The 15,160-nt window shown below is 33.7% G+C and overlaps 1 protein-coding gene across 1 annotated transcript in view; it reads right to left on the reverse strand.

The window, feature by feature from the left end:
- Positions 1-1,926: 1,926 nt before the first annotated feature.
- Positions 1,927-15,160, reverse strand: part of LOC117107299 (receptor tyrosine-protein kinase erbB-4-like) — a 103,463-nt gene continuing 90,229 nt past the window's right edge. The window contains exons 19-29 of the mRNA XM_033248937.1: positions 14,801-14,836; positions 14,517-14,630; positions 13,614-13,709; positions 13,295-13,480; positions 11,604-11,759; positions 10,672-10,747; positions 10,327-10,473; positions 10,033-10,130; positions 8,431-8,589; positions 7,004-7,112; positions 1,927-5,913 (exon numbers count right to left, since the gene is read on the reverse strand). Of these exons, the coding sequence (XP_033104828.1) occupies positions 5,492-5,913; positions 7,004-7,112; positions 8,431-8,589; positions 10,033-10,130; positions 10,327-10,473; positions 10,672-10,747; positions 11,604-11,759; positions 13,295-13,480; positions 13,614-13,709; positions 14,517-14,630; positions 14,801-14,836 (1,599 nt within the window). The 3' untranslated portion in view covers positions 1,927-5,491. The remainder of the gene's footprint in view (positions 5,914-7,003; positions 7,113-8,430; positions 8,590-10,032; positions 10,131-10,326; positions 10,474-10,671; positions 10,748-11,603; positions 11,760-13,294; positions 13,481-13,613; positions 13,710-14,516; positions 14,631-14,800; positions 14,837-15,160) is intronic.

A 15,160-nucleotide genomic window follows, 5' to 3' on the forward strand; every position in this document is an offset into this window, starting at 1 on the left:
CGGCGGCTCCAGAAATTTGTCGAATAGGGGGTTGATATGTCCGAACCGAGGGGCTGACTAGAGGTGTATCTAGGAGTCTTGAATGATTTTTTTTGCTTTGTAAATTTTCAGTGGAGCGGTGGGGGGGTGACTGAGGGTGTGAGGTTTTTTGGGGGCAAGCATACCCACTAGAAACGCCATTGATGCGAAGCAAAAAGAAAGCCAAAAGACAGACAAATGACCAGAAAGTAAGGAGACTGTTTGAGAGTCTTAAGCATCTGTTTTACATTTAAAAAAAGAAATGGTCCAGTTTAGAATAGAAATTTAGCATTTGCTGATCCAGGATTTTTTTCATTAGTAAGTGTGAAATGGGTGGGAGGGGGTGCTAAGAAAATGTTCAAATGGATTGAATCAACACCTGCCTCAGCCCCAATGTAGGAGTATGGTTGATAAACTACAGTAACATTAATATTTTAAAAAAGTAAAATGCATGTTGATAAATCTGGAAATGGTATATGATTTAGGTTTTGACAATTTAAAAATAATTATAATATTAAATAATTGGATTAAATAAGATAAAAACATATTTACCATGATTAAATATGGTTTATAAATTGATACTAATTTTGAAAAGCATTTTTAATAACATTTAGTCTAATATCATTTTCTCTTATTTGATTATTGCTAATATGGAACAGCCACGGTCAGGGGCGGATCCAGATTTTTTTAAGGGGGAAAGGGGGAAACAACATTTTCAGAATATATAAGTGAGAAGTGCTAATTTCAATATATGCATTGAAGCTTTACAATTTAGTGGCAAAATGGGAGGGGGGGGTACATGCCCCCATGCCCACCTACTAGAGCCATGCTTATACACATTTCAAAATCTGGTACATTCTTAGATTGAGCTGTTTTAATGGTAGTCAACTAATGTGCTAGTACTGAATATTCATTATAAAGCAAAAAACAAATTTGTTTTCCCCTACATAGAGTTGGCTTTTTTTTGCACATATTTTTTTTTTTAAATGAACCCATAAAGGCTGCTTCTTAAATTTGATACCTTAACAATGGATTTTAGCCCTGTGGTTAATGCATGGGCCAAATGCTGATTGACAATGAACCCTAGCATTAGGCCTAGGCCTGTAGTAATAATTGTTGACCTGTGCTTGAGTGATACAATTTTTGGGGCCCCAAAGCATGTGCATATTTCCTAGCTACCAATGTCTGCTTTTAAACTGATTGTGTTTTTAATACATCAATCTAATTAAAAATTGATATTTACCTTATGTCTTCTTCTTAAGTATCATTCATAGTTATTACTAATATCAATAATTATCATCATCATTATCATCATCACAATCATAGCATTCTCATCATATCCTGCCATAGATCATGGGAGATAAAATTAAGGACTATAGAAAAACAGAGGATGAGTATATAGTGTGTTTGAAAAGCCACAATATTGGTTTTCCTCATATCTGAATGGCAGATCTGGGGTGGCTAAAGTGTTGCTAACCCCACCCCTAACCAATTGTAAAAAAAATTAGTTAAAACATGTCATCCCCCAGGACCACCAAAATAAAGGAACACCCAAACCCTTCTCACACCAAAGTTCTTCCCCTTTCAGACCACTTGCACCCACTAGCAAAAAAAAATGTTTGATCCGCCACTGCTACTAATGGGGATCTGTATGTATTGTCATCAAAAGCATCACCACAAACACAACCACCACCAACTTTCATCTTCTGATTTTCATATTGGTAAACTTCTTATAGATGATTCATTTATCGTGCTTGTGACATTTCTATTCTCAGAAACCTTCAAAGATCATCACCACAACAACTAATTATTATATCATTATAATCACTTTACACATGACCATAACACAACAGAAGCAAATATAAGGTCCTGTTCTTCCAAAACCATAAACACAAACACGCATATTAATTAAATACATATTTCATATTTTATTAAATGAACACTGCTTCCAAATAGATATCATTAGCAAGTCATATTTACATATAAATATAGCAGTAATTTTAACCATATACCAACCTATGATTAAAGATCTAGCAATAGTAAAATATTGGATAGCAATCACACAGTGCTCAAAATGAAGACTTTGTCACATGTACTTCAAATATAATGCTACTTTATTAAAAATTATGTCCAGAGAATAATATCCCCCAAAACACACTTGCAGTCGAATTGTTAAATTTGCAGGATTACAACATTTACCAAATGGAAAGTGTCTTGAGTGTAAAGTGAACATTAAAATCAAGCACCAGGTTTGCTTATGTATTGAAATATGTTTGCTCATGTGTTACACCAGTTTGCTCATGAATTACAACAGGTTTGCTCATGAATTACAACAGGTTTGCTCATGAATTACAAGAAGTTTGTTCAAGAATTACACCAGGTTTGCTCATGAATTCCAACAGGCTTGCACGTGAATTACACCAGGTTCACTAATGAATTACACCAGGTTTGCTTGTGAATTACACCAGGTTTGCTCATGAATTACACCAGGTTTGCGCACGTGAATTACACCAGGTTCACTAATGAATTACACCAGGTTTGCTTGTGAATTACACCAGGTTTGCTCATGAATTACACCAGGTTTGCTCATGAATTACACCAGGTTTGCTCATGAATTCCAATGGGCTTGCACGTGAATTACACCAGGTTCACTCATGAATTACACCAGGTTTGCTTGTGAATTACACCAGTTTTGCTCATGGATTACACCAGATGTGTTTATGGATTCAACCAGGTGTTAATGAATTATACATCCTAATAACTTTATTTAAGTGTGAAAGTGTCAAATCATGGCAAGAGAAACTTTATCAGAAAAACACTCTCTTAAAACTTTAAAGAAATAACATCAGGAAGACAGATTAATATTATTCAAATTCTTAATATAAAAGTATTAAAAATACTTTGTTTTATCAAATCATGATGAATCTATTAGTAGCATATCTTTGGGTAATTCTGTCAAATATATGAGATTTTTCTCTTGTAAGTCTGTGATATATTGACTATTGGTAATCCCCGGGCTATATGCCTAAATTAAATTATTCATGAGTTTCAACAAGTATTTTATATAGAATTTGTTTAACCTTTTTCCCCTTTGTCCCAATTTTCAAGTTATATTGCTAAATCTGTACTTGAAAAGGATCATTATTAAAATCTGATAACAGAATCTTTTAATATCAATTTTGTGGATGTGCTATCAAAACTCAATTCCATTAAATTTGGAGAAGCAATGTGGGCAAGGTTATAAAAACTGACAAAAGACATCCATTAAACTACATCACAATCAAAACAACATCAATAATATCCACCTTATCCAGAAAATAACAATAATGAAAATTGCATATACCGATACAAATATATATATAACCAACTAAAATTTCACTAACATTGATTAAGTAGAGATAATGACATTATACATGAAGAACTATAACTAATAATATATTATCATATGTTAGTTGCATAATTCAAATAAAAGTATACTTAAAACTACAGGTAATTACATGTAATATACTGGCAGTGCGTGTCCAGGCTTACTAATAATGTTCTAGTATATCCAACTAGAGGTATGTATACTGTACTTGACAATAAGAAGCAAAACAAAGACTGTGTTCATCTTAGAGGAAAGCAAAATGAAAGCCAGTGTTCACTTCAGCCAACCAGTAAAAAGCAAAAAATATCAGATTTTCTTTCTTCAATCATTGAAAATAAAACTAGTATTCATTTAAGCCAATCAACAAGATGCAAAAAAACCAATGAGTGTTTTAGCCAATCACTGACAAAGATAAAAAGTAGAAAATTTGTGCTATCCAATCAGAACCAATGAAAAACAGTCATTGGAAAAGCATGATGACATAGCTAACCACAATTATTGACTTGCATAAACTAAATTAATTGTTAATGGCGAATTGTTATATGCAATGATTGGTATTGAAGGAGGAAACCATACAATCCGTGTTAGTTATGCGCTATTTTGCATTTTGAAAGACCAACCGTATTGCACAACTTAAACGTACGGAAGCTAAAATCTCATTTTACGTTAATTCTTTATAATCTCATGTGGGATTCTTTTTTTTTTAACTGGGTGTTGTCAATGATGATTAAAATTCTAGCTGCATTCAAATAGCAAACGAGAGATGTGTTTTTTGAATTATTTGACATTAATGCCAAAGTTGTACATTACATATATCTGAATATATAAATTGTATACTAACTGTTAGATATAATAATGCCAGTTCGGATGAATTATTAGATGTGATGATATTAACAATATTAATGATAACAACAATAATAACAATCATTTCTTAAGACAATGAAAATACACTAGACCAGTTTGGATGAATTAGCCAAAAATGTGGTAATAACAACAATAATAAGGACAATAAAAATAAATAATAACAATATTAGCAATAATAACAATAGTAACAATTTAAATAATCAAAATAATTGTATTTCCACTGGAGGTTGGATCGAGAGTTTCTAGAATTTGGTGCTCGTTTTTTATTGGAGGGGAATTTATAGCCCATATGATGTATTCTAAATTCTCCAACATACAGGCAATGGCGGCTTAAGCCCTTGCTGACCCCCCACCCCCTGGCGCCGCCACTGCATATAGGCAATCCACTCACATTTGCCTTTGAAATATTGTATTATCTGGAGTAACCAAAATTAGATACACCTATTATTCAATATTTATATGTAATTATGTATCACTGTTTCAGCAAAACATCAGACCAGGAATTACCACATTTTGGGCTCATAGCCTATGCAATACTTCAATGTTGAAAAATTCGTTCATATAATTGTCAAATCTGTAATAAATAAATAAATAAATAATAATAATGCATACGTACAAATGAAGATTAATGGATTATGAGCCAATAATAACAATTGATTAATGATTTTGTATACAAGTTAACACATTTAACAAGGTTTTAATATGTACAATTTGGAGTTACATTGTAAATACATTTTCATCCCTTAATTTTCATACACATTTTATATACACAAGGTTCAATATAATAAACATTTTCAACCTAAAACTTTACAAGATATCTTATAAAAAAAATTTAATCTATTTCAACTCTTTATTGAACAACATTAAAATTTAAAAATGGGAAGCTTCACACTAACATATTATTAGGTATTAAGCAATCACATTCCTTTTCAAAAATCAGGTAGGTTATGTTCTGCATTTTTCAGTCAACTGTAACACATTACTTTGTACTGCAACCTGTGTTCTTACAATTACGTTCAGCTATATAACAGTATCACCAATTTATTACCTGAACTCTTTACTCATGCCTTGATTTTTTTAAAGCTTCTAAATATAAATTTTCAGTCTACAAAATTTTTCAAAACGTTTTCAACCTTTGTCCATTTCTTGCAGTATCAAACTTTGTTAATCTTGAAATCTTTATTACAAGAAGTCATCACTATACTACGCCAGTCTTGTGTTGCAAATTATTCTTGGTAGGTCTCAGACTGATGACTCTGTCCTACCATTCATTAAACGCGTTTCTTCTGGTTTTGACATAACTTGCATTTGGTCATCAACGTACACGTTTGAAATGGCACGAGGTCTAGTCATAAGAAGGGGATCATCGCTCAGGAAGTCAGTTTCTTCGTACCTTTCACTTTGAGCACCTTTTTTCTGTGGTGTTTTGTGTGCCTTTTTATATTCCTTTGGTCCTGTCGGTTTACGATCCCATGGATTCTTGCTTTGCAGAGTCGGACTGGGTTGGAGCACCGCTAGTGAATGGTACTCTGGATTATCGATGTGAGGACCAATCGCCATCGAGTCTCCTGTGACCTCCGATAACCCAATGTATTCACCGATATTCACAGGGTTGAGTGGAGCCGGTGGAGCATCTTCATTCATTCTATCACTTCTATGTATTCCTTTGGTAGATTAAAATTTAAAAATTATCATTTAACATACTTTAAAAAAAAATTATTTTGTAAAAATTAATGGTGGCCCTTACAGTAGCATAAGTTTCATTAAAATCCCACCTAAATTATAATCATCAAATTTAATTTGATGATTTGATTTGATTGTATTATGCTCATATAATTACAATCATTATTAAAGTTTCCAGAAAATTAATATGGATTTGCAACCTTAATAAAAATAATTCAAATTCCTGTTAGGTCATAAATTAACGGGAAAAAAAAAAAACTATTATAAAATTCTAATTTAATTATTTTTTTATGTAACAAAGTTATATATTATCTGAAACAGATGTTGTCTTTATATTAAAATTTGCTTTCATATTTATATTGAAAAACATTCACCAAGAGACAGTAAATCAAATAAATATCAACATCGATAATATAATTTTCCAAATTTCTTGATTACTATGCATGGCGATACCCATGGCCAGTTGACTTCTGAGAGACAACTAACAACTCAGTTATTTGCAGAAGATCAATTATTGCTATGATCTTTGCTTGTTCAAGTGGGTGCAAGACATTGTCAATTTCAGCGAACTCTTTCGACTTGTGGCATATTTTGGAATGGTGTTTTGCAGTATAAATCAGATTTAAATACTGCATGCCTTGTGTGTGCATTAAAACCAGTATTTTTGTAGGCATGGGTAATGAAAATTAGATGGAAAATATTTGTTGTATTGCAAAATTAATTATTATAACAAACATATTATAAACACCAAACAACTACCCGGAAGTTAATAGCGTGAGGTTGTCATACTACGGACCTACTAAACCTGGACTACTCTACTGTTATACAGAAATCCTGTTACAATCAATATTAGTATTGTTCAAATTTGGAAGGCATATATGCATGTATGTATGGGCATGTATGTGAATATTAGCATGCTGCATGTATGAGAGCTTATGTGCCACCATTTTATGTACGTATGGATGTGGCGTTTATGACAGCTTTGGTGCTAAGAGATGAGTAAAGAGAAGACCTGAAGAAGAAAAAGAGAGAATCTTTAGATGTTGACCAATCAGAATCTTTCCCTCTCACCTGATTCCAATTCATCTTCAGACTCTTCCATTTTGGCTTTGATCAGATCCTGATAATGATTAACAGGTTCCTCATTGACATACTCAGCCTCACCTGGTGGTAGTATACCCTGTAGAAACAATGGTTTCATCCACTAACTTTAAGATGGAAGTTCTCATAATTGTTGTTCTAAATACAATGCACCTTTCTGGAGTGTCAATCAAATTAAACAACTGACCAATGAGAGGGCTTAGCAGAAAGGTCTATAGACCATTTTCGCGAAATTTGAAATGAAAGTTTCTGATAACCTATCAACTACCACTGGGGGCATTCCAGAGACCTACGCACTTTGCACTACATAGTTACCAGTGTGCGTACGGCGCTCTATTCGAAACTAGCTAGCTGCTCAGGCTTGGCCGTTTGAAGTCCTCCCCCTACCCCCAGTGAGTTGCGAGATGTTGGCTGTGCTCTTTCAAAATAAACCCGATAAAATGGTCTATATAGCATGGATTCCAATAATATAAGTATGGGTGGTGCCATAGATGGATGAACGAGATGTGTGATTGGATGCATCTATTAATTAGTATGGATCTATTAATTAGTATGCAATGGTTATATAGTTTATATACACTGGCAATTAGTAGCAGATATGTTAGGTTATTGAGTTAGTATCGATAAATATTCATTATTGATATTATCAACACTAATAAATAATCAAATTCATTTGTTAATGTAACTAAATGATCATGATCATTTGCGAATATCGGTAATTATGATTATCTGTGATTATTATCATTTGTGATTATCATCATTAGTAAGTTACTGCACAAGCTAGTCCACACCTCAAGCACGTTGAGACTTCGGTAAAAAGTGCAACAGAAACCTACCGGCAAAAATACCGGTTACGGTAAATTAAATGGAGTTCAAAATATAATAAAAGTGGTACCAAGTGTCAGGAAAGTAAATCTACGTGCATTATATCTATTATAACATTATTATATTATCATATTTTTATATTTTTGGTTTATTTTACATGTGCAAGTAAGAGTTAGTGAGTTCAACTTATAAACAGTACTTGGGTGCCAGTGCATTGGAATAGTGGTGATATCATATCAGATTTCATAAGCAAAAATCATGTCATTATAGATAAGTAGAAGGTTAGATCAATCTCAGTACGGATTCAAGAAATGGCGAAATTTATTAGATGGTATTATATGACGGACTGTTTCTGTGCATAGTGGTACCCATGGCTGGCTGACTTCTGGTAAACAACTATAAAAACATAGTAGTAACAACATATTTTTTTATTCCTTATCACTATCATCTATGAATACGTCTTTTCAAAACTGGAAAAATATTATTCCACCAAGCACAGCTAAATATTATTTATTTTACTTTAATTGAAAAACGCTGTAAAATTAAAATGAAGTGCCATGTTCTAAACTTACATCAGTAGAAATCTCCATTGGTGTGAGGTAATCATCTGCGTCGATCAGGTTCATCATGTTTTTGTGTTCACCACCTTCCACAGTATCTTTATCATCGCAGAAGAAATCACTGTAAAATTCTTCCCTATTAAATACTGGAAGTTGCTTCTCGTCATCATTCTACAAAGTTCATTGGGAAAATAATGAGCACTATTTTAGATAACAACAGCAACAAAAACAACAATAGAGTACAACAGTTGTGTCGTCACAACGCCAGGTGGCGCTCTCTGTTGCCAACCAGACGTTGGGTACTGTTTATTACGCCTGAATGACTTCATAGGCTTTCTGGAATAGGCATTTTAAAATATTTTACCATCAAAATGTACTAAAAATACAAATGCTCGCATTATATTACTTATCGAACACACGTTTAATCATCAATTTAAATTTAAAAAAGAAAAACTAAGATACAACATCTTAATAATTATGTTACAAATTGGGATCAATGGTTTGTCAGTGGGGAAAATGGCATCCGGTTGAACTCATTTTGCAACGGAGTAGTATCATGAGGTATCGTGACATAACACTGTAGTACTGTTTAGCAGCAGCAGCAGCAGCAACAACAGGCTGTTGAATTACAACTTTGTGATTTAACCGTAAAAGTTCAAATGTTGCAAAGACAAGCCAAATCAGTCACTCATTGCAATAACAAGTTCTCGTAATCTCGAAAGGTCCGATGAGGGCAATATAATGAGGCAGTAGAGTGTGTTGGACCTAACGGCCGCCCACGCAAAAAAGATCTATTAATCAATCAAACAATCAATCGATCACACAATCAATCAGCTGAGTATTTCTAGAGCTCCTTCAAAATTACACAGTAACTATAGCTCATTGTTCTAGAGGCATGAATGTAGCTTCGGGTGTGAGACATGCCTGGTTTAATTCCCGGATGAGCCCATTATTTTTTTTTCTACAAAAAATGAAATAAGATCTATTAATCAATCAGCAAAAAAGATCTATCAGTCAGCTGAGTATTCCTAAAGCTCGTTCAGAATTACACAGTAACTATGGCTCGTTGGTGTAGAGGCATGAATGTAGGGTATGAGAGGTTCCTGGTTTAATTCTCGGACGAGCCCATTATATTTTTCTTTTTTCTCCCTAAAAAATGAAAAACTTAATCAACCATGAAAAAAGCTTAGTCAATCAGAAAAAAAGCACAGCCACTCAGCCGTGAAAAAAGCACAATCAATCAGCAAAAAAGCACACAATCAGCAGGGTATTTCTAGAGTTCATCATCAGAGCTAAACAAAAAAATCTCTATTAGTTAATAATACAGAGTTAAACAGTAAAATTAAAGTTGAGATATCAGGCTTCAAAGATTTTGGAGATTTCTCAGGCAGAGACCATTACAAAATCATAAAAAAAATTTAGTTTTAAGAGTTGAAAATGGGAAAAATAACAACATAGCATTATGGATAGATGCATAAATGAAAGAGGCAATATGATATCGAGCGAAAAATCAAAGTAGGTACAAACAAACAGTTTTTATTTTTTGTACACTGAATTGCTCATTTCAAAGTTTCAATTAATTATTCTGCCTGAAGTAAGCTGCTTTCCACATACCTCTATTACTACAAATCGCTGTGGATCTTGCGCCATCTTTCCAAATTCTTCGACAAGATATGAAAATCGTGGTCTAGCTGCTGGGTCGATAACCCAACCTGTAAAGAAAGTAAAAGAGGATGATGTAACGATTTATTGAACACAATCATTACTGCAACCACAATCTCCCTATTAACTACTAGCAGCATTTTCACTACATCATCACTATTCATTACCAGTATCACTTATCCCCAATAATACTATATCACCAAAAACTACCATCAAACTACCATCTCCTATACATATCACTCTTACATTTGAGTAACAACATGTAAACATCTATAGTACAGATCGGGGGTTGTTTAAGGCGTTCCCCCTTGTCAATCAGATCAAGAACGTCGCGTGCTCGATAGCCTTCGTATGGTCTTGTTCCAAAAGTCATCAACTCCCAAATTGTAACACCTGCATTTAAAAAACAGTCAAAATAAAGTAATTGTTACTAATTTAGATAAATTGTTATAATACTACAGATAGCAACTGCTGGTTTTACATGAAATTTTAAAGATTTGGGGAAATATTTCTAAATTTTTAAAAAATAATAAAAAATAATAAATAGTAAGTGTCACTGATTTACAGACATTCTACTAAAAATAATCTTACCAAAGCTCCAAACATCACTCTCGTGGGTAAACAAAGCATACTTTAAGCTCTCTGGTGCTAACCACTTCACAGCAACCTACAAATGTCAAATCAAAGGTCAATCATAGGGATAATGACAGATTAAGTTCATAGGACATAAGAAAAGCTAAGATCATGCAAAGGACATGAAATACTAAAAAAGTGTAAAGGTCAAGGTATAATATGAAAATTCAATGTTATGATATACCTAACATAATGTTCTAATAAGGAGCTTTCGATTTGTGCGGCGACGCAAAACTAGAACGGAATCAATGCGTGACCGTCCTACATGGCGTCCTATGTTCTCTGCATACGTAGATTTGGTCAAATTGCATTCTAGAATCTACTCGATGAGGTGACCTTAACGTTCTTGCATGCGCAGATGACTTTTAGTGACGTTATTACGTTCTACGTCCTACCGTCGTCGTGCAATCGAAAGCTCCCTAATATTGTGAGGTCATGCAATAGTTGAATTGCTAAGGTCAAACTGTAGGTCACAACATACTAAGGTCATTCAAAAAATGATGAAATGTCAAGTAACAGGTAAAAACATATTAAGGTTATTTAATATATAATTATTTATTTAATGGAGGTCAAGTAAATAAATAATATATAAATGAAGTAGGTCTTAACATTTAAGGTCATTCATTGGGTTATGGCATATGAAGGTCAGGCAGTAGGTCACAGTGTACTAACAATACTGTAGGTAGGTACATAGGTCAAGCAGTAGGTCTTGGGTTATGGCATATGAAGGTCAGGTCGGTAATGACATAATAAGGTAAGGTCAAGCAGTAGGTCACAATATACTAAGGTCATTCAATGGGACATAGAATGCAACCTAGGTCAAGCAATATTCTAGTAATACAACACGGATCAAACCTAACTTGCTGTCATTAGAAAATGTGCCACCATACCTTTCCTCCTTCTGCAAGAAATTTCTGTTCATCAACATCAAGGAATTTAGCTAATCCAAAATCTGTAATTTTCACTTGGTTTGGACTTTGTACAAGAACATTTCTTGCGGCCAAATCTCTGTGTATAAGATGCTTTGACTCCAAGTACTCCATTCCCTGAGGAAAAAAATGCCCAATAATATTAAATCATAAAATAAATACCTAACTTTTTGGTGGTAAATTGTAAGGGAAGACGTCAATCCCCTATGATATGCTTACTGTGCATGCATTGTAAATTTACTTGTGTTTCAGCCATCTAGAGCAGCGACAGAATTGAGATTTCTACATTTCACAACACTGGCAACTACCAGTTTACTCAACCAGTTATACTGCCCTCTATTAAATCTCAATTGTTCAGTCATCACAGAAAAGCTACAACCAGGGCAACAGCTAGTGGTTAACAAGGCCACAAACAATAGTTTTTCCCATGCAGAAAATCAGGGTCAGTCTGCAGGAAATTTTTCAATATCATGCTGTTACTATCCCATTTACCAGCAAACCTTTAAAAGGGCATTTTGAAGGGTTGGCGAACCAGGTTTTGCCAGTCTTATCTCAATAATCCAATTGAATATCAAAGAAGAATAACGCTAGAGTCGTTATCACAGCAGGCATTGTTATTTGTCAATAAATTACCAGTACAGTATTTAAAAACAAGGCTAAAAAATTTTTAAAAACCTGTTGTTCATAAATGGTAGGCATTTTTGTTACCTTAGTTATAATTTAAGATAAAAATCATAATATATATGTTTTTGAATTTTAAAAATCAATGACATGTTTAGGCCTTGGCTGGCTAGTGTTACTCCTACCTAGCCTATGAAACGACTAGGCCTAGCTGGGCGAGAAAGAAAAGCACACATCGTACATATGCCTATTAAAAATAATCACTGTACAAACAAATCTGTTTACGAACAACCAATTTCTTTTCTTTTGAAAACGTACATTAAATTAGTTTCTGCTATAGCCTGTTTCAGTGTAAGTTTTGACTTTCCAAGCAGTTTTTGAAGCACAGAAATCTAGGCCTACCTCTGTGAATTTTGGCTCGGCATTGCTGACAGCCGACATGAAATCCATGGGCTAAATTTAATAATTAAAACTTGGAAAAAAAATATTATTTTATGTCTTTTTGGTTAGAAAAATCTTTTTGCCCAAAAAAATCTGACCTAGATTGTAAAGAGTTTGCATGTGGTAGGCCTGGACAACACAGTTTTTTGGCTTATTAATATCGAGTTCCTAGTCCACATATCAAGCGCCCTGAGCATCTTATGTTAGATGGATATGTGCGCTTTATAAAACTGCACTATTAATATTATTATTATTATTAATAATGAACACATATCCATCCAACATAAGATGCTCAGGGCGCTTATTTTTATTTTTATTACTACTATTATCATTATTATTATTACTTTATTAATTACTATATCTTCACTTACTATCATTTACTGTAATTTAATAATTTGTTAATTGTACTTAATTTGATTACATTGCCCTTGTTACTTATTTTCTTTTCTGAAGAATTTTATATTGTATTTTTTCGTTGTGTGAAATAAAATAAAATGAAAAAAATGAAAATGAAATTAATAATCTCTTTGACTGTGGAGTTGGGTTTACAAGTAAATAAGTCGTCATCATTTTTTAGTAATGGCACATACCTCTGCTATCTGCATACTCCAGTTCAAAAGATGGTATGCACCAATCTGATTATGGTTTTTCCTGACATAATCTAACAGTGCCCCCAGTGGCATGAGTTGAGTCACCATCATCATAGGCTCTGACATGCAGACAGCTAGAAGACGTAAGACACAACGGTGTTCTACAGTTGCCATAACTCCAGATTCCTTCAAAAAGATGGTGAGAGGTCAGAATTAGGTTTATTGAATGAATGTTTGCTGTCCAAGCTGTTTCTAATTAAACTGTAAAATTCTGTCAATAATTGTGCATAATGGCTTTAAAAAAACAGCGGATACTCACAGCCAGCAGTTCATCACTGGACGAGGGTGACAAATCCTGAAGAACTTTAATAGCAACAGGAATACGGAAACGCTTATTCTCAGGAACCCAAAAACCCTGCATGAACAAACAAACCAATAATTTGTCATTATTAAGTGGTATGTTACATCTTGTGCTTACGGTGCAAAATTGGTTGTAAATAGGTAAAACAATAATTCATTCTGAATTCGTAAAAAAGCCTGTCATGGCCTAAGCTTATGTCATTAAATTAAAATCAATTAAATTAGCTTTTACATAGCGCTCTTTACCAGCCTCACAGCGCTGTTTGTCCTGGTCATTGGATACGGAATCAATCGATCACACACAACGTGCAACCTCCTTCGCTCCCTGGGAAGTATTCCTATTTGTGCGTGTAATCAGCACTACTAATTTCATTCTGAATAATTCCCCTCCTACCAGGTACCAATTTATACTCCTTGGTGAAGAGAGGCAAATACAGATAAAGCGTCTTGCCCACTAAATACACAAACAGTGTGACGAGCATCGGTCTTCAACCCCCGACCTTCCAAAGATTGCAAAAAAGGTCATAGGTCAAAAATTTTAGCACTTTGGATCTTAAACTCAATTTTGTGTAAACAAAATGTACAGTACATCTGCTTCCACAATACATTATGTCTGTAGCATCATTATCATTACGTAAATCTTGCCTTAAAAATCATATTTATTTGAAGGTTACACATTTTTATAATCAGTTATCAGTTCAATTACAAGGCTTAAGGAGTGAAATTTTTGATTTCTGAGATGATTCGAACCTAGGACCTTGGAACTAGAAAGCAAGCATTTCAACCATGAAGCTACAACTCTACTAATATATCTTAATACTCAGTTTCATGCCATTTTTAGAAAGCAAACAAATGAACTTACACTGTATACTGTACCAAAGGCTCCAGCTCCTAGCTCAGCACCTTTGATGATCTCAGTCTGCTTAATGATTGTTAACTTGGCCTTGTTTGGAGCACGTCCACTTGCACGAGCAGTCTAATTGAGAAAAATAAAAAATAAGTTTAAGCATTTTGGATTTTCAAATACAAGCATTAAAGTAATTCAGCCTTAATGCTGGATAATTGTTCATTCAAATTATTTATTTAATTATAGGATAATAAATACCTAATAAAATACAGAAAATAGCAAACAAAATAGTTACTTACAACTCTGTTGAACTTGGCATCATGTAACGGAACTTCCTACAAAGGATAAAAAAAAGTTACATAATTTTTTTTACTTTTTAGTATGTATAAGAAAAATACCTTAGCATAGTGAGTGGACAGTCCCGAGTCATTCTTAAAACATTTTATTTGGTAATTCATAGCAAGCGACAGGAAACAAGGGTTGATGTATTTCTTGAGCACAAATATTTTGGTCATCCCTGCAACTTTGTTTAGTGTGAACTAACAGATCACAGTTTGGCATATAAATTAGCATGACAAATAACATGTGAACTTAGATTTAAACTGATAGTTTATGTATAATAACCAAATGCAAATTAATGGGCTAAGTTCACTAGGTTT

This window comes from Anneissia japonica, unplaced genomic scaffold (assembly GCF_011630105.1).
Source record: "Anneissia japonica isolate Jap-2015-1 unplaced genomic scaffold, ASM1163010v1 scaffold211_len1577895_cov191, whole genome shotgun sequence".
NCBI lineage: Eukaryota > Metazoa > Echinodermata > Crinoidea > Comatulida > Comatulidae > Anneissia > Anneissia japonica.